Source organism: Cyrtonyx montezumae, unplaced genomic scaffold, assembly GCF_038088225.1.
Source record: "Cyrtonyx montezumae isolate F1298 unplaced genomic scaffold, pur_monq_1.0 scaffold_13, whole genome shotgun sequence".
NCBI lineage: Eukaryota > Metazoa > Chordata > Aves > Galliformes > Odontophoridae > Cyrtonyx > Cyrtonyx montezumae.
In genome coordinates, this window is record NW_027071859.1 from 29,397,946 (window position 1) to 29,424,905 (window position 26,960).

Sequence of the window (26,960 nt, forward strand, 5' to 3'; positions counted from 1 at the left end):
GGGCTAGATTTAAGAAAAAAATAACACTTTGCTTTAATTTTCAATGTTTATGCATATTTTAATAAAAAATTTGAAATAAGTTGGTACTCTAAAAATCCTTAAGAGTTAGGAGAAATATTTAAACATTCTAAAGAATACATATAAGTGTGGTGATAAAGATTCTCAAGTGTTGATGCTAATTCTGAAGTTCATATTTTCTGAATTAGGCAGATGCTACAGTGGACATCAAAAGAACCTTTGTTTAAATTGTTTGGCTAATCTGAATCTTGTTTATAATCCAGAAACTGACAACTTCAGTTTGCTATCTGTGAAGTAGAGGATTAATATTTTACTAGACAGAATTCATTAAAAAAATACAAAACAAACAGCAATTCAGTACTCGGTATGTACAACAAGCTGTATTGCAAAGCTTCAAGAATTTAAGAGCTTTCTTTCTCGCTGAAATGAGCACAGGTATCCAAGTGGTGTTTTCTTGCCAACATGCAGGCAAACAGAATCTTTCTGAGTGTCAGATATAAGATAAGTCTTGGAAATTCTTCTCTCCATTTTTTTAATTAGATTACAATGAAAGGTGTGTAATGCTCATGTGCAGGTCTTACTGTCTATCAGAATGGAAAACTTGGAAGGGGACCATGGTAAAAATTAAGTAAATCTATGATTACTATATATAATCACCTTTGTTTTCTCCTGTGTATCAGTAAGTCAGTCAAGCTGTATTTCTTGTATTTCTTGTATTTCAAGATGAAATTCTTGATGCTACTATTAGACATTCCAATTATATTACTGTTTTCCTAGATAGATATATAATGTTTTAATTGCTGAGTTTTTAATCTACAGATGTATTAAACTTCACAGTATTTAACTAAATATAAAATCGAAAGCATGATGTAAAAAAGCATTAAAAAACAAACCATAAAAGGCATTGACAGTTTACGCTCCTTTAAAGGAGTAGAATGGTCACTACAGCTTATGTTGTGCCTTGTCAGGTATGGGCCAAAAGCAGAAAAATCTTCTAGGTTGAAAATGTTGATAAAGAAAAAAGAATTAATGAAATCTTATCACTAGCTTGATAAAGCAGTATAGTAAAGTTTCACTCAGAAGGTTTAAAAAATGGAGTTTTTTTGCTTGGAAATTATGTGAATCAGCATGAGAGAAGGGAGAGTAGCCCCAGAATTTTTGGATGGATTTTGATCTTTGTAGGCTGTCTTGCAGCAGGGTCTAGCTGGAGGAGTGTATACATGTAGAAGTGAGGTGTGCTTTCATACTATTCCTGTTACAAAGCAGTGGTACTGAGTTCCAGAACCACTTGCTGCATGTGCAGTGAGCGCACTAGGGTTGTAGCCACATAGTTACAACACACTGATCTGTGTCTGATGGATGATGTGGTGGATTTGGTTACATTGTTCAGGGTCTTGATTTCATTTCTAAAAATACCAGATGGATTGCGCTTGTAAAAAGAATTTAATAATTTCATGGGTTACTTTTTACTGTTTGTGTCTTAGAAATCTGTAAAGTTGAGAACGCTCAGTTCATAAATGGGAAGTTAGTCTTTATCATACTCAAGAACTATGTGCCCTAGAAAGACAGTAGAACCTGTTTTTTTTTCCCCACAATACATTAGGAGAATTCAAGAAGAGTTAATAATGATGTAGCATCGCAAATTGTACCAAACAGCTTTGTTTAAGTTAAACCTATAATTGAGCAGCTGCCTAAATTTCTCATTACGTGAAGCTAGCAGGATATGTCCTTACACTCTTTCTTATGCTGGCTAACACTATCCAGTGTTAAAAGTGCAGCATAGAGCTAGATTAACCTTTACTCCAATACCTTAGGGTTGAGTAAGTGATCCTAGAGGATCCCGTATGATTGCAATTTGTGGATATGCTTTCTGCATACAGGACCTATTGTGTTAACTCAAGCCTTGTGTTCTGATTCAAAATGTTACTTTTCAGGAGCTTAATGGATACAGAGAAGGAAGTGTTTTAATTGACATGTTAAGGGGAGAATTCTGTTGGTGTGAATCACAAATTCATTGACAAATATGCAATTCAGAAGAAATCTTACTGCAACTGATTTAATTAGCAGAACTTTATTGTCTTTAATGATGAAGACTTCAGTGCTTTTATAAAGGTTTGAAGGCTTTTAAGACATGCTTTATACATTTGTCATGAACTGTGTGCTTTTTCATGAACGATTCATTGCCAGGGTATCTAAATGATGTGTGTTCATGGAACCTTTGAAAAATTGAAGTGTTAATTGTGGTTCATGACAGGCAAATTACAAACAACCAGCTAATTTTCAGGCGAAGTACAAATGGTTTTCATTTTCCTAAAGCATAACAGGTTGCACTTTGTAATTATAAGAAATCTACAAAAGTTTAATAGGACGGAGGATTTTTTGTTTTGTACTGAAATAAAAAAAGCTGAAACTTAACAAAAATTTAATAAACTAAAAATTAGACCTAGCTCAAAGGTATATAATATTTGTCTTTCACAGGTGTTTTATTATTCTAGTTACAAGGCAGATACATATGTGTTGAAATCATCTGCTTAAGTAGCTATTTATCTTGAAATAGAGTCCAACTAAAAAAAAAAAAAGAGTATGCCCTTTTTAATCAGACATGGCTGCCCCTTATATCAGAATCTCAACCCATGGAAGAGAATTTCATCTAAATTTTTGTTTTGAGGTTGAGATAGAGATCTATATTGATTCTCTATTTTAAAGATCTTTCAGGTACAGTTGGTAGCTTCTATTAAGTATTTTCATGCCTGATTGAAATGCTTTGATGTGATCTGCATAACACTTATCCCCATGACTTGCTGTATTGTCCCACCACTCAAACGTGTATGTCTACTATGCTTTTTACCCTTTCCACTGTTATTTTTTGCTCAGGTTTGTGTAGCTTTGTTAAACTGCAGAAAATTTGTAACAACTATTTTTTTCATATTAGAAATCATCCTAAATGATAGTATGTGACTGAATTTTAGTATTTGCTTTGTGCTTACTGTAATTGCTAATGTAAGTAGCATTGACAGTTTATATTCTGAACAAGAATTAAATGCAAAATTTGAAAATATGGTATCTTTGTTTTTCTTAGATCATACAGTTATTGATGGGGGTTTGTTTTTTCTTTTCTCCTCCAGCTTTTGGAACCAATTGATTACTCTACTGATTGCCCAAATTGTGGGCGGGCGAATGAAAACCAGACCAAATGTCGACATTGTGAAAATGTTTCTCTTAAGGATTTGCAAAGAGTTTCTAGACAGGCTGGAACATTAAGTGAATCTGTGGGACCTTTATCACGTTCTTCAATACATCAGAATTCAGCGGGGCAAAAATCTTCAGGTACAGGGTTCAGCACCAAGAAGTTTTACAGTTCTGCCGTTGGGAAAGGTCCAGCAGATATTCTACTGAGTAATGAAGTTGTAGGACATTCTCTGTTGCGACAGAATGGAAAAGTTGGTCTTCTAAGTGGGACAAAAAATGCTAAAATTACAGGAAACTTAAGACAGAGAAATACAAGACCATCAGAACTAAATGATCCAAGTAAGTAATATTTCATGAATACAGTGTATTACTATATAATGAAGGAATGGAGGAACTTCCACATAAGCTTAATTGCTGACTTTGCATGGAATCCTTTTTGTTGGAATGTTCTTGGGGAAGAGGGGCATAACATATTTTTTAATGTCCTTTTCATACACTGGGGTACTCTCTGCGGAAAGTGAACATTGGGGAGAATAAATATTTCATTAAGTTTTTTTTTGAAAGACTTAAATTTTACATTTTTTAATGTATTCTTAGCAGAACTGTTATCTGTTCTCACAAAGGAAACACTTCTAACTTTTTTCCCCTCATATTTTGTTCAGAGCTATGCATCTGAATGCCATCTAGGCTTTTTCATTTATTTAACTTCCATGCTTTCTAAAATTTTAATTTTTGTTGTTTTCACTGTGTGAATTCAGAATAATAAGCAGATGGGAAATGCAATTTGGGAATCGTGGCTCTTGTTCTGTGCTTAGTGTACTGGACTGTGTTACCAATTCGAACAACTTAAGTCATATCTTCTCTAGTCAGTTTTTCTTTACATTACCTGTGTTATTTAACCTTTTAAAAACTAAGCTTCCCAGCAAGAGGGGCTTAATGTTCACAGTTAGTTCTTTGTTGTCACATGACATGGGTGATTTCATTTCTGTGTCTAGAAGGGGGTTGATGGTATCTCTCTTGTATAGCTAGCTATTGGAAATAAAAAGCAAAGAAGAGAGCAGATTCCAAAAATGTGTTAGTAAAAGCATAATATAAATAATGGTGAATGTGGACTGTTTTTGTTACTGCAGGACATTACATAAATTACATTTTAAGCTATTGCTTGCAAAGAAATTTCTCTTATAGAAAAACATAGTGGTTGAGAATTTAATATTTTCTGTTTAGTTGTTTTATCTAGTGATGATGATGAGGAGGAGGATAGTGGCACTAGGAGAATGGAAAGCATTTCACCTCGTCCTGCAGATTCAGCCCGCTCCTCCCCAGCTCCTTCTACAGGAAAGGTGGAAGCAGCATTAAAGGAGAACAGTTGTGGAATAGAACAGAGAATAGGTAGTATTACAACAGATACAGAAATTGCAGTCACACTACCAAGAAAAGCAAGAATGAAAGATCAGGTACTATTTCATGCTTTATTTAAAGAAAACAAAAATCAAATCATAAATGAGAAATATGAAGGTTTGTCTTGCATTGTTGGAAATTGGCTATATTTCATTGCTTTTGTCATTCAGCAGCTCATCAAGTAGTATCTCTGCTTGTATAATATTGCAGATGTAAGAAAATGTGGTGTTTCTTTTTTCGAGAATTCATGGATGCTTCTGTGTTGAATGCATGCTTTTTGAGCCTGGACAGGTTACCTCTGAAACTCAGGGCCTTCTTGGCTTGCAGAAAAGTGTTAGCACTAACTGCTTCCTGGTTAGACTTTGGATATGTAAAGTTAAACTTGAAAAGGAGAGGAAACATTGCAAACAATATTGGCCCTTTATAAATGAGATACTTTGACAACTGTCCCAATTAATAGCACTTATTTTAAGGATTTCATGGTGGGGCTTTTGTTTTTTAGTTGAGCACCACTGCAAGAATTGGATTAACAAAGACAAAAAATGCACCATGAGCAGACTCCTTAAGTGCTGTCAAAGGGGACAGCTTTCACGGTATGTTAAAAAACTTACCTACCTCAATAGTGAGCCAGTAGGAAGAATAAATTCCCTATGACTGTGGAGTTAATACTGCTGATTAAAATAATTTTTGGTTCACTTGTCCAGTCTGTTTCACTGTTAGGAGTTTGGTCCAACAAAGAGTACCTGATTGGATCTGTGACTAAGTTTTGAAATCTTTTTTTTGTTTGTTTGTTTGTTTTTCTGAACTAGAACGCTGATAATGTTGAAACCTTCATGCAGGATTGAGATTCAGAAGCCAGGCTTCTGGTATCTTACCTGATGAAATGATGTACAATTCTGACGTGGTGCGTAATTGGTCGTTGTTCACAGTGTAAATCTGTGAGCTCTGAGCCTAGTGAGGCTTCAAGCTTGGACAATGAAGAGTTCTGAATTTCTGTTATTCTGGCATTATATGTTGGATTAAGTGAAGGCATGGGTGTCTCCCAGATGTTTTCCTTTGTATGTTCATGTTCCTATCCACTGCACTTAAATGACCACTTGTTACATTAGAAATGTACTGTGTACTTGAGAGAATACAAGAAAAGAGCTTAATTTCTGTGAAACTTAACACAAACTTGATTCAGGGAAACTAACTAAACTGATGTCAGCATGATTGAAAAGCAAAACAACAAAAAAATACCTTTTAAGGTGGTTTATTTTTTTATAAGCATTCATTCTACACTGAAGAGAGTCCTTGAATTTGGTGCCACTTTAAAGATGCACTGTGTTACCGTTTGAGTTTTGAGCTCTTACAATATTACGGTAGTCCAGTGATAAAAATGGACAGCTATCTTCTATAAGAGTCTTTGGAAAATATTTAATTACAGGGATGTAGATCATCTTCTCTCTGTCTTCTCACCTGTACTTAAGTGCTAAGTATCCAAAAGTATATTATGAATTATGACCAAGTTAGTGATTAGGGACTTCCAAGTGATTCTCAAGGTTTAGTCTTAATAGAAGTATTGAGTCCCTTAAAATGTTCTGTGGCTTTTGAATTGTACTTCTTATCCTAAAGGAACATTTATTTGATGGTCAGTTTTATGAAATAAGGAGGTAGATACCTAAGAACAAAACTGTTGTACAGAAAATTCTTTAATAAAATAGAGCGATTTAAGCAATACGACAAATAAATATATTCTCTTCTGTCAGTTCTCAGCCAGCTTTTTTTTTCTTTTTTCTATTTCTTTCTATTAGTTTTTCCTATGATTGCTCTGTTGGTAGTCAGCTCCGAAAGTCTCTTGAGCTGGAGCCAAACTCCATGTGGCCTTGTTTCAGTGTTTAGTCTTCTGACCCAGGAGTCTCTCTTAAAAACTCATTAGTGGTTCTTCAGAGTTTATGTTTTTTATTGTGTTTATTTATTTATATTTCTTGAAAATTCTACTCCTAATATTTTGTTGCACTGTACTTCAGTAATCTATGTTTTCAGTTGGCAGAAGCTTATGCTAATAAAAAAATGAAATAAATCTCCAACATTTGAAATGCTTATACAGCATTAGTGTGTTTGTGTAAGTAAATTAAAATATACTTAGAATAACCTTATTTCACTGAGCTATGCAGTATTTCACTACAAATATGCCTAAACTATTCTTTGTCAGTTTTGGCAGTTATTGACTTCGAAATGCTAACAAAATGTCTACAAGTGTAGATTTTTTTTTTCTTTAAATCTTACATTACTGACATCTTCAGATGTTACAAAAAGATATTTTAGAGATTTCAAGCTTTTATGTGTAGTGGAGGTGGATTTATAGTAAACAACCTTGTTGACCAACAAACAAGTAGCCAAAAAAATCGGTCACTACTTCTTAACAACTTATAGCAATAAATCTTAATGAAACATTCTGAAGCCTTGACAATTGTTTTTCAGTTTGGCAACATTGTGTCTAACACTCCAATAAAACGTCGTAAGCTTATTTCTCAAGAAATTGTAACCGAGGCTGTGCCACCTCTAAATTATCAAAATTCATGTGAAAGTGTCATTCTGAACTGTCGAAGTATACGAATAGGAACCCTACGAAGAATGGTAGTGGAACCAGTGATTGTGAGTAAACTTGCTATTTGACAAACTTCCTTCCTACTTTTGAGCATATGTGTTTTCATACTTCAACAACGTATTATTTTGCCTATATCTGTTTAGCAGCAAGTCTGCCTCTCCTTTCAAAGGCTAAGATTTTCCACTGACATTAGATAGATAACGCTGCATAGTAATGTATACTGTGTTGCTATTCAGTAGAAACTCATGTTTACAAAATCCCTTCCTTTTCAGTTATTTTGTGTGTGTGGGGTGAAGGCTATGTATAAATTAGGGTACACTTGTTAAGAAAATAGAAGGCAATGGTTAATAAAAAAATAATAAAATCTATAGATTGGAGGAAGAATCATGCCCGTTTCTGCACGATTTTAGTTTTGCTTCTGTAGCACAGCATATTTTGCTAACCTTCTGCCTTCAGGAGAGATTTCAAGGAGTCTTTGAATTGCCAGAGGCATATAGTAAGCCTAATGAAATGTATGTTTCTTACCAAGGTATCCACATAAAAGATAATTGGTACTTCAACTCTTCACAAATTTCTGCTGATTCACTTAAATAATGATGTGATATCAAATCTTTTGAAGATATTTTCCCTTTATAGCATTTTTTCAGATATTTTGTTACTGAAATGCTTTAAACTTTTAGCAACAAAGGTACTTCAGAGATGTTTTAAATTTCAAAAGTAGATATGACTGAAAGAGACGCCAAGTAGTAAAGAATATGTTTGATGCATTGTGATAAAATATACAGCTTGGTTTTTGTTACATTTTACATTTGTATCTGAAAATCTTCATTACTCAATTTGCTGAAATCTCTGTAGTAAAAGTTAAAAGTTATTAAGTCATTTTATTATGGAGAAGGTATGAAATCTTACTGTTATGTTGTCTACACAGTTTTGCCTGGACTATATCAAAATACGCTTAGAAAGTCAAGAAGGTGAGTACTTCTTTCATTTTTATGTTAATATTTAGTACATATTTTTTAATTAATTGACTTTATCAGAGGAATTAACAGGTGAATCATAATGAAATGTCAATTCTGGTTTTACTGTATATGTAATAAGTTGTACTGGGTGTTGGAAGTCATCAGAACAAAAGAATCAGGAGTATAAGTTCGGTCTGAACTGCCTAGTGAAGGAGAGCCAGAATGATTTTACATTCTCTTTTTCCTACTGCCAGAAATAAAATTCACAGATAGGAATTAGCAACTTGTGGTATGTGTGCAAATCGGTCAGTAATTCGTCCCCCTCAACTTAGTTTAATAGCTGCAATCTTACTGGTGGTAATTGGCACAGAGGTCTTCATTAAAATGATTAACAAAAACTACAGGCAAGAAAATCCTTCCTTCTGTAAAGCATTATCTGTATTTCAAATACATAAAAAGAAAACGTAAACTAAATAGATGCCCAACGTCTTTCTTATGTATACCTTCCTTTAAACATTCTTGTTCTGTATCCTATGGGTTGTATATTCCATGTTACTGAAAGAAATGTGGTGACAGTTCAGAAGATGAGCTAACAATTATTGCTCTGTCTCCTTTGTTTGAAAATGCAGACCTACCTAAAATTGATATTTGTTATTTGTAAGATAACTGTCACTTTTTGCAACTGTTATGTCTCACAGGGCCTGTAAAGGTAAATGTAGTCTCATCTCAGTTAGGTGTTTGTTGCATCTAGGAACAGATGGGTAGGTACTATTGTTTTTTTAGATGCAGCATTAACAGTTTGCTATGTTGTTGGCATTTCTCTCTATGTAATTAGAAAGCAGGATATTATTTTTCATTTTTTATCTGCATGCATTTATTTTTGGACAATGATGAATGTACAAAGCACATTTTACAAACCTATTGTCACGGTTTGCAGGACAGTTTGACCCGGTACCGTGACAATTTAGGCAGGGGACCCACGGGCCCACACCCCGGGGAAGGGGAAGGGGGAAAAGGGAAAAGGAGAAGGGAGATGGGCCTAGGAACAAAACAGCGGCAACGATCTGAGGAGGAAAGCTATTTTACTAAATAGATATCAGAAAGGAAAAATAACACAATATAATATAATATAATTGGAATTGAGGCAAATGAATCAAATAAAATGAGCGAGAGAGAGAGTGTCCGATAAACTGAAGGCCTTACGCTAACGCTGAAGGCGGACGGCTGCAACAAACACCCACTGCCGAGCTCGGTCCCGAAGGGAAGAGAGAGTCCTGTGACTGCAGACAGTTTTTATCTTTCCCTCTGAGCGTAAACACGTAAGAACGCAAAGCATCGCAAAGTCCTCTGGGGAATGGAGTTCTTCTTCTCTTCTGAGACAGGCATACCTGGAACTATCGATGGTCCACGGAGCTGGAACATTAACTCTTTAACTCTAAATGCACTACATGATGTTATGATGTGGAATACCAGTACCAAAAATCATAAAACCATGACACCTATCATAAAATGTCTAATAGCTACAGTCGGAAGCCTCTACTTAGCCTTGTTTCTCGGGGGTTGGTGCTGGGTCCGGTCCTGTTGAACATCTTCATCAGTGACCTTGATGAGAGGATAGATCCTAACCCACCCTCAGCAGGTTTGCTGGGAGGAATGGCAGACATGCCAGTGAGACCTGGACAGGCTGGAGAGTTGGGCAGAGAGGAACCAGATGAGATTTAACAAGAGCAAGTGTAGAGTCTTACACCTACGGAGGAATAACTGCATACATCAGTACAGGTTTTGGAGTGACTTGCTGGAGAGGAGCTCTGAGGAGAGGGACCTGGATGTCCTGTTGGATGATGGGTTAGCCATGAGCCAGCAGTGTGCCCTGGTGGCCAAGGTGGCCAATGGGATCCTGGGGTGCATTAAGTGGGAGGCAAAGGGATGAGGCTGGACTCCTCTCAGCAGTGTGTGTGGAACAGGGCAGAGGGAAATGGCCACAAAACTGAAGCATAGCAAGTTCTGCACAAATGTGTGTGGGAACTTCTTCACTATGAGAGTGACGGAGCAGTGTCACAGCTGCACAGAGAGGTGGTGGAGTCTCCTTCTCTGGAGATGTTCAGTACCCGCCTGGGCACCTACCTGTGCAACCTGGGCTAGGGAGCTGCTTTGGCAGGGGGTTGGACTAGATGATCTCTTAGAGGTCCCTTCCAACATCTACAAGTCTGTGATTCTGTGAACAGTTGGAAATTCATGTGGTCGCTGTTTTTCTCTGTTGTTCTTCTGTGGGCTAATGACTGAATTAAAGTTGGTGAGAAGAAAACGTTTTTTCTGATTACTTTCCTGCCAGATGACATCAGAACTAAGTTTGCCTTTTAATGGGCATCAGTTGTGCTTCTTTTAGTTTTTTGCAAACTGCCTTTAATGATTAATGAGCACATACTGATCTCTTCTGAAAATCAAGGGGAAGATTACCAAGGAAATCTATGTATTTTGACTGTGTTGTGATAAAGTTTCACAATTTTCTTCTAGAATCAGACAGTGATGTCCGAGAGATCAACCTGAAAACTTCAGAACTTACCAAATGTGAATGGTGTAGTGTCAGAAAATTACCAGTAGTTTTTCTACAAACAGTACCATCAACATGTAGTAGCCTGAGAGAACAGCTGAAAATGAGTAAAGATAACGTCTGGTACGAATGTAAAGGAGACAGTAAGTAAATCGATTTTAATTAACTGTTTCACTTTAAATGATCTTTTAATGTTCGGATCATAACTGAGTGCACTAAGGAATAAAATTTTCAAGGGCTCTTCATATCTTTATTGCTGATTTTTGGAATGTATACTTCTGTTTTCTGTTTTGTTCTGCTTCCAGGCCACAATTTGAGTAGACACTGTTGTGTGGGTTTGTTTGTTGTTATTGTTGCTTGTTTGTTTGTTTGTTTTCCAAATGTAGACTTGGAAAGTAAGTGTATTGTCTTCACACATTTTAAAATTAATTTCAACAGTTTTTCTTGAGGGTCTAAAACGCTAGTATACACTCAGTTTTTTAATTGGCATCATTTTCCTCTCAAGCAGATGGACTTAAGGTTAATTTCTGTGGTTATTTATACTTGGATGCTGCTCAGTATAACACGTAATGCTTTCAGATGCAAATGGAAGAACACCTTCAACTATCTCAGATTTGTGTGCTTTTGACACAAAATACTGTTATAATAAGCTCATCCTCCTTCTGTAAAAAGTATAAGCTGTAAGGAGTGTTAAAATTACTGAAGTAATTGGAAAGCATGCAGGGGATGATACAAACAGTCCTAGTAGCAGGCATGTGGACACCTGTAATTGCCTGGGGTCAAAAGTGAACAAAGGCAAAACTTCCTGATGTGCTTGGGGGAAGAAATCTGTTCTTTTCCCTATCTCTCAGCCTTTCTTTCTCTACCACCCCAAGATTTTTGCTCTGACTCTATGGCTCTGAGCTATTTTCTCACACAACAGCTTTGTAGTACTTGATTCTTAAGAATGCCTTGTGATAATGCAGTTGCTGTTTGCTTTCCCAGCAATGAAACGGCTTGAAGTTTGTATCCATAACCATGTAATCAATAGTGTGTAGGTTCCTCGTTCACAAAATAAGACTTAGCAAACCCAGTTAGACACCTAAATTCTGTATGCAGTGAATTGGGAGGCAGGCTGCTGAAGAACATTTACACAATGCATGCTGAGTTAAAAATAGGAAATGGTTATGCAAGTGCCTGAAACACCTCTGTTACAGAAAAATAGGTCCCTGCAGTTAGCCAGCTGTGTGAGGTGGGAATTTGCAGCCTGAATACTATTCCTGTAACTGGGTGCCTAATTCATTCTTCTTAGTGGCTTACTGCCTGTTTATTTGTCAGATGATCTGAGCAGATACAGTAGCTAAGTGATCTCATTCCCCAACTTCTGATGAAGGGGTAGGCCAGGCTGTCCTGTTGAAGCTAAGCCACTGTAGCAGAAGTGATCATGACAGAGAGTGATGGTTTTTTGTTCCCAGAATGTTCACCTGGAGTGGCAAAGTTTTGGTTTGATTATATTACAGGGACTGAAAGCAGGACTTTTCTGGTTCTAGGAGATGAGATCCTCTGTCCTGTGGAAGATTTTGATCAGCGATATGTTAAACACCTCTAATTCCTCTCCTTGTTCAGATGTGTACCTTTTTATTTTTTATTTTTGTTATCTTTTGCCAGTGAATCAAAGAACCTTAAGAGATTTCTGTTTCTATGGTAACCGAAATCTGATCAGAGAAAAATAAGTGTTTCTTTTGTGAAATTGCCATTACAGGCTTTTGTACTTTTTACATGCTCAAATCATGTGTGCCTGGAATCAGCAAGAGTAATTTTGTTAGAACCTTGTGCTTCTAATGTGTGGTGTACAGTCCTAGCTCTGCTACTTGAAAATGCACCATGCTTTTTTTTTTTTTTTTTTTCATTTACATCTGGAAAAAGCCATCTCAAAAATGTTCTTTGTTCATTTTGTTCTCAATGTAGTTTCTAAGCAGTGGTTTTATGTTTCACATTCTGTTTGCTGCCTTCTGTTAAAGTAGGATTTTTTCTTCTCAACCTGTCACTGTTTCTGTGAATATCTGTTGTCTGAATGAGCTGACATGGAGATGTCAGTGCTTTGTACCTTTGTAACTGTGATTCTTATGATGTAATTAACTGAAAGGCCGGGCATGCTCTGGGCTTGAGTGCTTTACTATATAGAGAGTAGATGGAAAAATACTTAAGGATTTTTTTTCTTCAGTATTAAGTTACAACGTTTCAGTTCACTGTCAAATGTATGTTTCACATTGAGCCTGTATGTCTTTTTGCAAGCTGTTTTTATAACAGTATTGAGAACACAAAAGCCCATCTACACTTGTTAATCAGTTCTACACTTCCACAGATGAACGAATGTACCTCTGTTGATTTTCAAGACCCACTCTAGATTTCTTACAGTGTTAATGCAGAAGTGGAGAATGTGGAATGTGAATAATGGAGAAGTTAATGCATGCTGTTTCCTATATGGAGAGGGAATTGTGCTGAATATGTAATTTTTTAACTATATTGGAACACTATCATAGGAACCATAGCAAGTAAAAGAAAGTATTGTTTACAGAGCTTATTGTCAATTAGCAGGTAACTTTCTATTTTGAAATAGGTTTTTTTCCATTCAGTACGTCTTCTATGTATAAGGTGTAATACTTCTGCCTTTAGGAATATGAATATACTCGAAATTTTCAAGTGTAAGTAGTAGGGATTGCTGTCTGTCTGCATAGCTGTTTATTCCTGTGTGCATGTGTTGTTAGCAGAAAGCATATGTGTTGTCTCATGGTTCTTTTAAGTCTGTTTATAAATGTGATGTTTTACTTTGTTTCTAAATAAATAATTTTTTCTCTGCTTTTTCTTAGGTCAAGAAGAACAGTATATCATTTTAATTTTTGAAACTGGCCTTGATCCTCATGCAAACTCAATATTTGAAAAAATAATCACTGACATTGGTATTAGAAATAATATTTCTGATTTCTTTGTGAAAATTTCCTTCGAAGAAGCCAATGGCAGACTCGTTGCATTTACTAAATGCTTGGAAGACAATTCCAAAGGAAGTCCTTCTCATAGAGAAAACAAAATTAAAAATGTAACTATATTTTCATTTTAGAACAAAGTTGTTATGTTATTTGGATTACCAATATGCTAAGGGTCTAGAGAAACACCCCAACAACTCCTTGCTTTATTTTATAAGGACCATCAGAGTGGTCTGTAGTGGGTTATGAGGCTCTGGGAAATAGTCCGTGCATTCACAATTCTTAGTATGTTTAGTTTACTGTTAGGATTGCACACTGGCCCCCAAAAAACATAGTTTAAAACTGATAAAAGGGTAAGAAATTCGTAGTGTAATTAGATGACATAATTGTGTCCAAATTCATCTACTAATAAAATTACAGTGTTATAATGAGAATTAGGTTGCAGTGCTATAGTTAAATTTAATTAATGCTTTGTTTAAAAAAACTGTATTCAGAGAATTTGAGAGTTTTGTTGTTCTGCAAGAAATGGGTACAGAGATAACTGTAATAATGAACCAGGGAAGGGGAAAAAAAAACCACCTCAGGTCTTTCTCAAAAGCAGTTGGTTTTGCACCTCTGGACTTTTCAGAGCTTTACTATTTTGTTATAAATTTGAGAATGATATGCAAATTAATATTGACTTTACTCTTGTAAGGTTGCTTCTGAGTCCAAAGTGCAGCCACGAAATAAACAGTTACCATATTTTGATGATGAAGAAGAAATTGGAGAACCACATACAGTATTTATTGGTCCCATAGAAAAGTAAGATATTTCTTTTTGCTTTGTGACAGTTATTCCAATTTTATTTTTTGGCGTTTCACGTTAATTATTGAATGTAATTTTCATTTCAGGTTGATAGTTTATCCACCTCCTCCAGCCAAAGGTGGTATTTCTGTGACCAATGAAGACCTCCACTGTCTAAATGAAGGAGAATTTTTAAATGATGTTATTATTGATTTTTATTTAAAGTAAGTTTTATTTCAAACCAGTACTTAGTATTCTTTTCCTTTGAAAATTAAAAAATTCTGACATGAAAACTTTCTCAGTCATTTGGTAGCACTTGGTCACTGACTGTCTGTAACTGATGTTAAAGGTTGTTTTGTATCTTCAGAAGAAATTTTAGTTTGTTTCCTATCATACTTTTGACAGTGACATTGTCCTCACTTGGAATAATGATTCCTTAAAATCTCTCTGCATCTGAAGCAGAGTTTTAACTGCCTTTTTAAGTGCACTTGTGTTGGGTTTTGTTTCTTTTTTGCTTCCTCCTCTCCTTGCCCCCCCATCCCACACCCAAGTAATCGTGTTCCCTAGGACATCATTAGTTTTGATTAACAAATCAGTCTATTGGTGTCAGGTGATGCCACATAGGTTAGAAGCATATTAAATGCTTACATTTCTGCCGTGTTTATGTTGTGCATAAGGAGTCTGCATGTAATTTTCAGAGGACTAAAATGCACTGAAAGGTGTTGAAGGTGAAAAGAAAAGCAATGCACCAGTCTCTGGGGAATGTTTGGAGATTCAGTGGCTCTTTCCTAGATGTGTGTTTAAGAAACTCATTGGAAAAGTATTTTTGTCATATTATAAAAATAAGCACAGCAGGAGCAGAACAACTTGGTTTTGTTTTTCTTTTAGCAGAGCGCTTAATACCTTGAACTGCTGACACAGTACATTAACAAGTTCCTCTGGTTAGTTAGCCCTGATACTGTTATAACTTTTTCACTTCTGTCAGAGGCTGCAGCAGTTTTGTGAGAGTTGTGCTCTTGGCTGTCCTTTTTCCTTGTGGGATGAATTGTTTTCTGATAGCACCTCTGTAACTTCTTTTTTTTTTTAAACGAATTAGGTATTTGGTACTTGAAAAACTGAAAAAAGAAGATGCTGATAGAATACACGTGTTCAGCTCGTTCTTCTATAAACGCCTTAATCAAAGAGAAAGAAGAAACGTTCATGAAACTTCAAACCTCTCGTAAGTCTGTTGTTAAGTCTGTATTACAGAGAGCTGAATACAATGAAGATTAGAAGAGATGAACTCCTTACAGGAAGTATTATGATACAAACAGAACTCTAGGAAATATCCAGATCTATAACAAATACAGAATGTACCTTGAAAATCCTTAGGAACTGTTAATGTGAAAATACAGGGAAAGGTGTTCTTTTAATGCAAATAAACCATCCCACAAATCACATCTGTGTTACTTCTTGCAGAATACAACAAAAACGGCATGGGCGAGTGAAAACATGGACACGTCACGTTGACATTTTTGAGAAAGATTTCATTTTTGTTCCTCTTAATGAAGCGTAAGTGAATTTTCTTTACTGAAAATATGTGCTAAAAGCTTAGGCCTTGCATTCTAAAATAGAAAGTTGTAATAGTGTGTGATGTGAAATTAAAAATGAAGGGAATAAATTTCTCTTTCCAATGGTCTCACTCAAAGAACTCAATAACTGGAGGTGGGAAGAATTAATCTATGGAAGAATTAGCTTAGACTGAAATGTGTGACTTGATGGTGAGTGGACAGTGTCACAGTCCTTTGTTGAACACTTCTTACTCCAGTGGAAATAATTAGTTACTAAAATTACAAGCTATTTTCTTTTTAAATTCAGGTTAATTGCCAGTTTGTTTACATAACTGGTACATAAGGTATATATTAATAGGACTTACCCATATTCCAGGGTTTTGCAATAAATTCATGTATTAGGTGTGGTTAATCATTCAAGTCAGAATGCATCCATAATTCACTTACTGCTTTTGAAGAGCATTTAACTTTAGTTGCCACTAACTTCTGATGGAATTTAGGCTTCATAGTCATCTAATTTTTTAATAGCTACTGCTCTTTTTTCTAAAGCACAATAAAGTGTGATTTCATCTGCATATAATATGTAGTTAGATTCTGTTTTGTTAATTGGTATAGGAAATCAGAAAGCCTTCAGAAAATTTCTAAATAGGGTCAGTGTAGATGTACTTGGAATGCCACAATCCCTGAATTTCCTGCTGCTCCAGTTCTGTTTGAGAGGCAAGTCAGTCAAGCCTGATGAAATGACAAGAAGATGAGGATGAAAGTGGGACAAAACTTACTTCATATCTTATTGTGAGTTGCAGGAGACTACTATATTTGACCCTGAAACTGTTATGTCAGTTCTCTTCCTTGTAGTTCTGTGAAGGGTGAATAGGACAACAGAGTTGAGGTGATAGCATTGCCATCTTTCTTTTCTTTTTCTTTGCTGGTGACAGGATTGTTTTTAACAATGGAAAGTGTCATATACAGCAGGAACATGTCACTGTTGAGTTGCCTGTTTTTACCAGAAATGTTGAAATTCTTGAAAACCTTATATAACCATAAAGTGAACTCTAGAGTTTAATTCATTCTGTGATAAATATTCAAAAAGAAATAACTTTTTGTTCAAAGGAGGGAAAGATGGATATAAACAGTGATCAAATTGAAATAATACCTAGCACCTGTTCTCAGCTAACTGCGCCGTATTAATACATTTGTTAGTGACTGCTGACATGGAATGATCTTAACAGAAAACTCTGAAGGCTTGAGTAAAATCTGCTCAGAAAAGTGAACAGCTATTACAGTCTATCTTTGGCTGTGGGAAGCAGGGTTCAGTTTTGTGTGTGCATGTATATGCACAACATTTTGTTTTCTTTTTACCAGCTTTAGGGTTTAACAGCGTTGATGTAATTGCTTGTTAATAATTTATTTTTTCCTTTGCAGTGCCCACTGGTTTTTGGCTGTAATCTGTTTTCCTGGCTTAGAGAAACCCAAATATGAACCCAATCCCCACTACCATGAAAATGCTGCAGCACAGATAAAATCTTTCTCTTCCGACGGAGAGAGCAACACACCATCTCCTTTGCCAAATGAGTTGGATACGCAAAATTCGCCTTCTAAATCCACAGCAAAGAAGACATTGACCAAAAAATATAATACAGCTTTAACTGATTCAAACACTGAAACGCAGGACAGTGAATCTTCATGTTGTAGAAGAAGTCCTTGTAGGGTAAAAAGTGGCTTCAAAAAACTAAATCAAATAGACAGTGATGTGGAAGAACCTAATACTGTTGAACCAACGTGTCACAGACTGGACCATAGGACTCCAGATGAAAATGGTATACAGGGTGAATTCACAACTGCTAGCCAATCCATGGGTATGTAATCATAAAAATGCACATATTTTAATGAAAAATATGAAAGTTTCATATCTGTTACTGTATTTACAGTTGTGTAAACATGAGAAGTTTATATGTCTAGAGTTGGAATGCTTGCATTAGGAGTAATTTACAGTCATCGCATATAAAGTGTCTTAGGCTTTTGATTTTGTTCTTGCCACATAAGACTGGAGATGAGACAGGTGAACTTGTCAGTTAGGTGACACGTTCTCATGCAAAATGTTTTCTAAATGTCGCCTACTTTGAATCAGACGAAACTGGAATTGTTAAGAAAAAGATAGTAGTTGCTGGTCTTTTGAGCATTAACCCTCATAATGAATCTATCTATTCAGGGCAGCTGAATTAAGGTGAACCTTAATTCCAGTGTCTTTAGCATTCTGAAGTATTGCTTCAGCAGGTAAGTTCTTTAATGTCCTGATAGAAAGCATGTAGAAAGACTGAGAAGAAAATTCAAAAAGAAACAAAAACCCACAGCAAAAACCATCAAACACATGCCTTCCTTGTTACATTTAGGGAGGCTTTCTCCATGCATCACTTCTGTGGAAGCTGTTAGCAGTGGTTGCATTCATCTTGAGCAGCATTTGTACCAAAGCTAACAGAGTAACTGACGTAATTTTAAAGACAAATTAGAGAACTGGGAAAATGCTTTGCTCCATTCACAGCAAGGTTTGGATTCCCTTGAGATATAAAGTACAAAACATCTGATGGTGAGAAAACTTGTACGTCAGGCACTGACTTAATTTATGTGTAGCTGATAGCTGAACAGTCTGAGAAGTCTTTATCAATCATACGGCCTATTCTGTTTACTGCAGACCATTGTAACTTTAGCATCTTGTGGTATAAACCCTTTCCTACTTTCTAATCTAACCTATTCCCAGCTAGTTTATTCCTCTGTGATAACACTGCCACTCCTAAAAGCTTTTTTGTTTGTTTTGTGGGGAGGGAGGAGAGGAGCTGGATCTTTCTTGAATTGATTTTTTTTTTCATTATTTGCAATTGTTACAGTATATGATATCACTGCTGTACATGAACTTATCTATCTTGGATGCTGCTCCTGTTACTGTCTGTAATTAGTGAGAATGTTCTTTATGAAATACATTTTATCTACTTTTTTTTCCTTTTAAATGCCTGCGCTGTACTGCTGCCTGACTGGTGGTCATTCTGTCAAAGACTAAAACACCCACACTTCCTTTCCCATCTAGGGCAGATGATGCATCCTTTGATTAACGCAGACATTCTTACTGGTCACAATCCTGGTTGAAGAGGGAGATTCAGTTTGAGATTGACACTAAGCATATGTTTAGGCAGCTAAATTTAGATAGTGAACTTAAACTCCCATTACAGTCAGATGGAAGATGGGAATGTAAACCTTGGATATTCTGTCCAGCCTTCAGCTGTTCCTCTAGAAGGGCATGAGTCTTAACTCTTGACTCTTCCAAACCCATATCTATGCGCTCCACTTAATGGTCTTTGCCCAAGATGCCTACTATGCATGGCCTAAAGATAGAAGTCTTGATCTCAAAGTGCATTCTGGTGTTGGACTTGTAAGTCAGTAGGAGTGGATGCCAAAATAATTTTGAAGAGACCATCCAAAATATAAATACTAACCCCCTTTTTATTGATCAGTGTAGAAAGGTCATTCAGTTCTTGCATGATCTGTGATTATTCTTGATACCGACTCTTCCTTTTTAGGACTGTCAGCAGTATGTCACTCTACTATATATGGCCTATTTTCTGTGCTAAGGTCTTTTCAAAGATAGTGAGTAAGATTATTTTCCAAGTTTGTCCCTGTGGAAATCCACTAGTAACCTCATTCCAGACTTCAACAAATGCAAATCTCTGATTTTCTGTTAGCTAGTTCATTGTCCTATTTACTGTTCTTACAGAAATATGATTTTCTTTAGTAACTGATAGGATACTGTTACTTCAGTACCAATAGAAACAACAACTTTAAGTTTGTGATTGTTTAGATACATTATACAAATATTTTCTAGGAAAGTTTTATTCTGATGATCCCAGGTTTTGGTGGCATGAGGTACACATTTATCACTTATATCCACTTAGTTCATTAGCTTTCCCTTCAGCATGTGTTTTGAGGACTTAAAAGGTAGTGTAAGTATGAGCCTCTAGCAGTCCGGTCCTTCACAGATACATTCGTTACTGTTTTTTACATATTCATTATTATTTTGTTCTTCTGATTCTGTTTCTCACTTAGCTAAATATGTAGAGGTGTAGGTAGTGAATTTGTGAATGCTTGTGTAGCAGATAGTGAAGTTTCACCAAATCTTCTAAGCAGTTGTTTCCAGAAGAGCTGATCCTGCAATTTGCCCTCTCTAGCAGTGTTTTCATCAGCTGCCCTTATACCAGCACAGGTCTTCATAAAACTCTACAGGAAATCTGACCAAGGAGCTGATCCAAGTTAAAAATACGAAGCTTTGGCTGACTTTTGTAGTCTGGTTTACTGTGCATGGATGTATTTTTCCTCGAAGGGAAGGAAACACTTAGGGATGGGAATAAAACAGGACAGAACGGGACTGCTTCTTTTGGTCTTTTGGCAGTGGGACCAATTGCTGCCATAAAGTGGTAATCTGATGGTGTATTTTAGTCTCAGTTTTTAGATGTTTTTGGATTTTTTTTTAATGTTTCACAGAGTAAGATCATCTTTGCTGCGTTACTTTAAATAAACTTTTCACTTTTGGTTTATATACATGAGTAAAATACTGCTCGCCAGCTGTATCATGCTTACTGTGAATGACTGTTATATAATTTGAGGTATTTAAAATCAGTTTGGCTGTCAGTGATGATGTAGCATTTGATGTTGAAATATGCAATTGTACTGTCTGTGATTTGTACAGATGGATTGCACAAAATCAGGCTAAACTACAGTGAAGACTCAGCTGAGGGTGGTAAACTAAATGAAGATGAGCTTATAGATTTTTCTGAAGACCAAGATAACCAGGTAAAACGTTCAAAGATTTCATTTAGGAAAAGCAAAATACCGTGTTGTGTTTTGATTGGGCAGTATATATATTGTAAGTGCTGTCTAAAGCTAGATATCTTTACAAATTACAAATTCAAAGCGCTGATTACTTGACCAGAAACATTATGAATTAACTGACAGGAGAAAATGGTAAATTAATTCTTGAAACTATCAGGAAACTGCTGTACTGGTCCTTTGTGTAATGCTGTAAGTCTTGTGCATAGTGATAATATTACACAGTGATTTTAGTGGAAATTCTGAAAATGAACAACTTTCTCATCTTTCCAAACCCTATGTTTACATAGCAGACCCAAGAACAATTTACTCTTATTTCAGCTACATTTTATGGACATAAACAGAAGTATTTGTAAGTAGATGTTACTGTGCTGTTCTGTTTAGTTGGTGCTTTTCCAAGCCATGCTTAAACAAATGTTTTTATAATCAGGCAGTGCTCTTGTTGACATTAAAAGACTTAGATTTTAGAGACGTGTAAAGTCTCTGATGATTTGTTGTCCTTAGTTGATTCAGTTTTGGGTATGAGGGCACGATTCCGTAGCCTTGTTTCTTATAAAGTGTAAGTTCAGTATGTTCAGTATTATGGAAAATGATAAGAAGGATTCTTAGAAGCTGAAATAAATGACATGTAGGCAATGAAAAAAGCACTGTCAGCTGTGTTCCTTGAGAGCATGATAAGATGCCAAGTTCCCGGGTTTCAGCATAGCTTAGAACTTAGGTCAGGCTGAAGCTGTCATTGATACCTTCCCAGATGCACAAAGCAAGTATAGAAATGTTAAACCATGGCAGGTTGAATGCACCTTCATATCTGCCAAAAATGATGTTGGAGCTGCAACAGAAACAGGTGGATTAGGAACTAGGCAGCTGTTGTCTAACATGATAAAATCTTAATGGTGTAACATGAGGATTTTGGTCATAGGATCCTGCTTGTTAGTAAAGAAGCAAGTTCACCAGCCGTGCTGATGTGGTAGTTTGTGGTCTTGGAAAGCATCTCTGCCCCTGAATGCAGTGGTCTGTGATAGTAATAGTGAACTCTGTGGGGTAGGAAATCAGCCATCAGTACTGAAATCAGAAGTTTAAAGAACATTCTCAGGTTTATGACGCCTGTTTTTGCAACATGCAGTTATATCATTTTCCCTTTAGATTCCCCTTGCCCAGAGGACCAAGTTGCTGGATTCGGGAGCAGGAATCAAACTTTGAGTTCATTGCAGATGTTGTCTCATTTCCTCTAGAAGTAACATACATAAAATTACAAATAAAAATAAAAATTAAAATCCTAGTAATCATTAGGAAGGGAAAATACTTAAAATATGAATTATAACCTGCTGGGAGATGCACTGCTTTTAGGTCAGCAGTGCTTAGAAAATGTCAGTTGCTGGTGGGTGTTGGTCTTTTTTTTCCTAGTTTCAGTGGTCATTATGTAAATAGCACTGTTCACTCTATGTCTTTCCAGCATGGAATTGAGACAGCGACAGACTAAAAGATGACAATACAAATAATGACTGGTTTTCAATGAAAGCTACTACTTCTTTATTAAACTAGATTTTATTTGTCTTGAAGGGAAAGAATAGCAATACATTCTTTTTCTAGGTGTGAAAAATAGTATTAACTTTAAAACACCTATAAACATGTTGCTTTTGTAGGAAGACAGTAGTGATGACGGTGGCCTTCTAGATGACAGCTGTAATTCAGAAATGGGACAGTGGCACCTAAAGCCTACTATCTGCAAACAGTAAGTAGTGAAACAGTTAAGATGGATATTAAGATAGTTTGAAAAAGTTAAATTGTGTTTTTATGAAGCTTATGTTTTTTATGTTTATGAAATTTCAGACAGTAAGTATGGGTCATACATAAAAAAAACTTCAGACAGTTTAGCCAGCATGTACTTATCTCTGAGGGAATCTTCTGTACTTTGTAGTATCACCAACTGTACGGCTTCAAACAAGTAAAGATTTTTTCAGATGAGGCCATTCTTTTGTATATTTCCCTTAAATTCCTGCAGAAAGAAAGTTGCAGAATCATGTTTAAATGTATCCTAATATATATGAAGATGGAATAACAAAAAAAACAACCTGAATGAAACTTTTGTGGCTGCTCAGTACAGGAAAATGGGAATAATTTATAACGTATGAGATGTGTACATAGTATACCTGATGCATTGTAGTGACAGACTGAAAATCCACCTGTGTTGTGAGTTTTAAGAATATTTGATAGTGGTATGAACTTCCAATTATAGCTTAGTTAAATTTTTCCCATGTTGACGATGGATTATCAATGCATGATACTTCCCACCCAGTCATTATTTTAATCCAAATCCGAACCCACTCAAGATCTCTGACACTTAAATATCACAAATCATTAAGGGCACTTCAGTACTCCACTGTTACCATAGGGGGAAAAGAAAAAAAAACACAAAGCAGAGCTTTGTGAAAAATCATCAGTATCTATTCCTTAAAATACACCTTACATCTAATGCTGAGATTCTGAGTTCTGGAATGAGGTTGCTCCGGTGCATAAATCCAACTGTTGCATGTAAGGTGACCGGTGCAATTTAATTGTTAAATGTCTACTGCTGACACAGTATCTTTTAGACTGAGTGATACGAGTCTCCAAGAAAGCATTCAAACAGAATAAGTACTGGAGAAGATGTTTGGTTATAGATGCATTATTTTTTTGAAGTCTTTCAAATACATTACATGTGTTTTATAGGTGACTATCAGGTATGCAGTTCACATTCAGTAATTCAGTAATTGGAAGCACTTCTTGAACGTGCAACCCTAGAGTATCTGTAGGTGCTGTAGAGTGCTTGATCTGTCCTCCAGCTGCTACTCCAGAAGAATGTCTGTGGGTTCTTCACCTTCTCTCCAAGTTTCTTGCAGATGTCCCAGATACCTTGTGCTTCTAAAATACCACTAAACACCTGAGGGGCTTTTAGGTAACTAGATTTTGCCTATAAGAATTGGTTTTGGTCTGAAAGTGAGTTCTCTGAGTTCTCAAGTTATTTGTACTTAGAGTATAGTTAAATCTAAAGATAACTCAGCTTTGCATTTTAGCTATCCCAGTTAGGGGATTATAACAGTGCTGGCAAAACTTTAATAACATTTATAATAGATCTAGATTTGTTCAGTCATCCCATCAAAAATTTCATTTGTAGCTGCTTAATGCTGTGTTTTCTGAGCTGCTGTAAAATACTGTGTTCTCTCATAGGCCCTGCATTTTGCTTATGGACTCACTGAGAGGCCCTTCCCGGTCAAATGTCGTGAAAACACTACGGGAGTAAGTTTCATGTCTGTGGTCTTTGCAAAAATCTGCAAGTAAAAAGAAGAAAGTTTTAATTTTTATGGTCTTTCGTCATAGGTATTTAGAGGTAGAATGGGAGGTCAGGAAAGGCAATAAAAGAAGCTTTTCCAAAGATGTCATGAAAGGTTCCAACCCCAAAGTGCCGCAACAAAACAACTTCAGTGATTGTGGAGTGTACATACTGCAGTATGTAGAGAGCTTTTTTGAGGTATGTGTATTTGTGTAGTTGCTTGTTTTGTCTCCTGCAGCAATCAAGTGTCCTGCTGAAATTGCTGTAATTACAAATGGTCCTTTAGTGCAGCTTTTACTGCTGTTTATTAGATTGTACATTAGAAAATAATTAATATGTTAATATCTATAAAATAAGGAATACTTACAGAAAATAAACTAGTTACTGTTTTTAGTTGCACGCACGTATCAGGTATTGAAAGCTGTGGAGTTTTCTGAGAAAATGTTGGGAAAATATTTTGAGAGACTTCCTTTGTGTTGCTACAGTGCTTTTAGAATTACGCAGTAAGGGTTCACATTTGAGTTCAAAATGTAAAACAAAGGTGTGGTATGAAAAACTTGTTATTTTTTGCCTGAGAAAGGTGACTGAGTAAATTCATTAACGTAATACAGGTAGTTTAGACTTCCTGAGCTTTCATTCAAGCATGTGAGTAATTGCTGCTAGAAGCAAAATCGTGGTTCTCTTGAAGGAAAGGGTTGAACTGTTATTTACTTCAGCTGTCTCGGACTTCAGGTAGAAGCTCCTCTCAGAAGTGGAGGGCAGAGCTCCATCAGGCTGGGAGGAGAAACTGAGTGGGGTGTTGCCTGTTAACCCCATTTACAATCCATCGTGCTTTAGAGCACTGTTCCTAAAACCTTTCCTGAGAAAGCTAGTGATTTATTCTCTGGTCCACAAACACTCCCTTTGTTCATGAGAGAGCAGCAAGGCTTTAAGAGTGTATGCGTGCAAAATGAAGCCCAAACGTTTAACACACTTTCACCTTTCTTCAGAGCTTGGAGGGAGTGCTAGAGAGCTTTTTGCTCCATACATTGGGGCTGTGTGGGGCAATCAAGTTTGGAGAATCTTGCAGCCTTCCTTCTTGCTAACCAGCCGCTGACTTAGGGCGGCCTGCTCAGTCCCGCCGGCTCTGTCAGATAGGGAGGAGCAGGGCTCTCAGCAGTGACCCGAATGGGACGTCAAACCTGCACCCGCTTCGCAGTGCTCGGCTATCTTAGGCCTTGGCCGCTGGGCTCCGGCCGCGGCCGCCAGGGGGCGCTGAGGTGCCGCGGCGGGGCGGGCGCCGTTGGGGCGGGGCGTGCTGGCGGCCCTGCTGAGGCTCGGTTTGTTTGACCTCGGATGTACGCGTACGGGGGAACGCAAACCGCATAGGTTTTGTTTCATGCTGAGAGAATGAGGTGGGGAAGAACGCCCACTTCCCCAAGCTGGTTTCTTCCAGTCTCTTTAGGTCGTAACTGCTCACTAACACCTAAACCAACTGTCTTTTCAGAATCCTATTCTGAGTTTTGAGCTACCGATGAACTTAACAGACTGGTTTCCACGTCCAAGAATGAAAACCAAAAGAGAGGAGATACGAAAAATCATCCTGAAGCTGCAGGAACAGCAGAGCAAAGACAAGAAGGGACAAAAGGACCCGGCTTCGGCAGAAAGATCTTTGCAGGAAAAAACAGAACAACTTCTCAACAGCGGCTCAGACTGAATGTTGTATCTGTTGCATGTTAGCTCCACAATCAAAATTGAAATATGCGTTTTGTCTGCCCAGACTTAAATAAAAGATTCGGCGTATTCTCTGCTCAAAGTTACTTGGGAATGTTTAATGCCTGTATAAATGTGTGTCATAAAATGATTTAATTTCCACAAAGATGTGTATTAAGTAAGCAAGTCTGTACATATGTTAATGAGGCCAACTTTTTCAGCATTTGTAATTACTTTTTTCCACTTGTTAGGAAGCTTTTGTTATGTATTTCTGTTAATAGAACTTCAATAGCAACTTCTAAACATAAAGCAAATAAAGAAAATATTTATAGGATAAAATGGTTAACTTTTTCTTTTCCAGTAAAGGTGTAATGTCACAGGCTTACGTAACACATAGGGAATGATTTGGTAGAAAGATAATTCATATTTTGACCCTATTTAGTTGCCCTTTACAAGATTATTCTGCTTGCGCTACGAACAGTAATATGGGTAAGTGTCTCAGTGTACCATGGCCTCAGTGAGGGTGATTCCCATCCTCGCAGTATCTAAGTGTAGGCAGTGTAATAGTTAATAGGACTGCTTCAGATTTGGGATTTTCAAAGATATGCGTTGCAATTAAAATTCCACACTTGCTTTAGTGGGACGGGCTAGGGGAAGGGGGAGAATGCTCTTTGACCAGAGATTACTATTCAAACAGTATTATAAAAGTGGTTTCAATGAAGTGATCTTGAGTGATACTATTAAATCATATTTTGTGGATCCCAATTGTTGTACAGGTGTATTTTGAGACTTTCTTCATTATAAAATTGTATTTTGGTAAGTGTACTTGGAATAGCAGATTGCCCACATTACATTTTCTATGTTACAATTCTGAATGTTACATTCATATGTGCTTTATCTAAGTAATGAACATTTAAAAAAAATAAAGTGTATGATTACTATTTTTTGTAATATCCACACACCAAAAAAAAAAAGAAAAAAGAAAAAAAAAAAACCCAGACCAAAATACCAGTGTTCATTGCTTGCTTGTTTGTTCTTGGCTTTTTAGGTAGCATCAGACTAATGCTGGGATTTGTTTGGATATT

At 36.5% G+C, this 26,960-nt stretch overlaps 1 protein-coding gene across 4 annotated transcripts in view; it reads left to right on the forward strand.

The window, feature by feature from the left end:
* The window catches only part of SENP6 (SUMO specific peptidase 6), a 64,431-nt gene extending 38,217 nt beyond the window's left edge, over positions 1-26,214 (forward strand). For 3 of the 4 annotated variants that reach the window (XM_065730918.1, XM_065730919.1, XM_065730920.1), the window contains 16 exons: positions 3,144-3,546; positions 4,432-4,661; positions 7,069-7,242; positions 8,124-8,166; positions 10,669-10,848; positions 13,555-13,781; positions 14,363-14,469; positions 14,559-14,675; positions 15,548-15,670; positions 15,910-16,002; positions 17,424-17,857; positions 20,734-20,837; positions 22,517-22,605; positions 24,081-24,149; positions 24,231-24,381; positions 25,670-26,214. In XM_065730918.1, coding sequence (XP_065586990.1) covers positions 3,144-3,546; positions 4,432-4,661; positions 7,069-7,242; positions 8,124-8,166; positions 10,669-10,848; positions 13,555-13,781; positions 14,363-14,469; positions 14,559-14,675; positions 15,548-15,670; positions 15,910-16,002; positions 17,424-17,857; positions 20,734-20,837; positions 22,517-22,605; positions 24,081-24,149; positions 24,231-24,381; positions 25,670-25,879 — 2,754 coding nt within the window. In that variant the 3' untranslated portion in view covers positions 25,880-26,214. Of the gene's footprint in view, positions 1-3,143; positions 3,547-4,431; positions 4,662-7,068; positions 7,243-8,123; positions 8,167-10,668; positions 10,849-13,554; positions 13,782-14,362; positions 14,470-14,558; positions 14,680-15,547; positions 15,671-15,909; positions 16,003-17,423; positions 17,858-20,733; positions 20,838-22,516; positions 22,606-24,080; positions 24,150-24,230; positions 24,382-25,669 lie in introns of those variants that run through there. The other variant, XM_065730921.1, reaches the window with a different exon arrangement.
* The last annotated feature ends 746 nt before the right edge of the window (positions 26,215-26,960 follow it).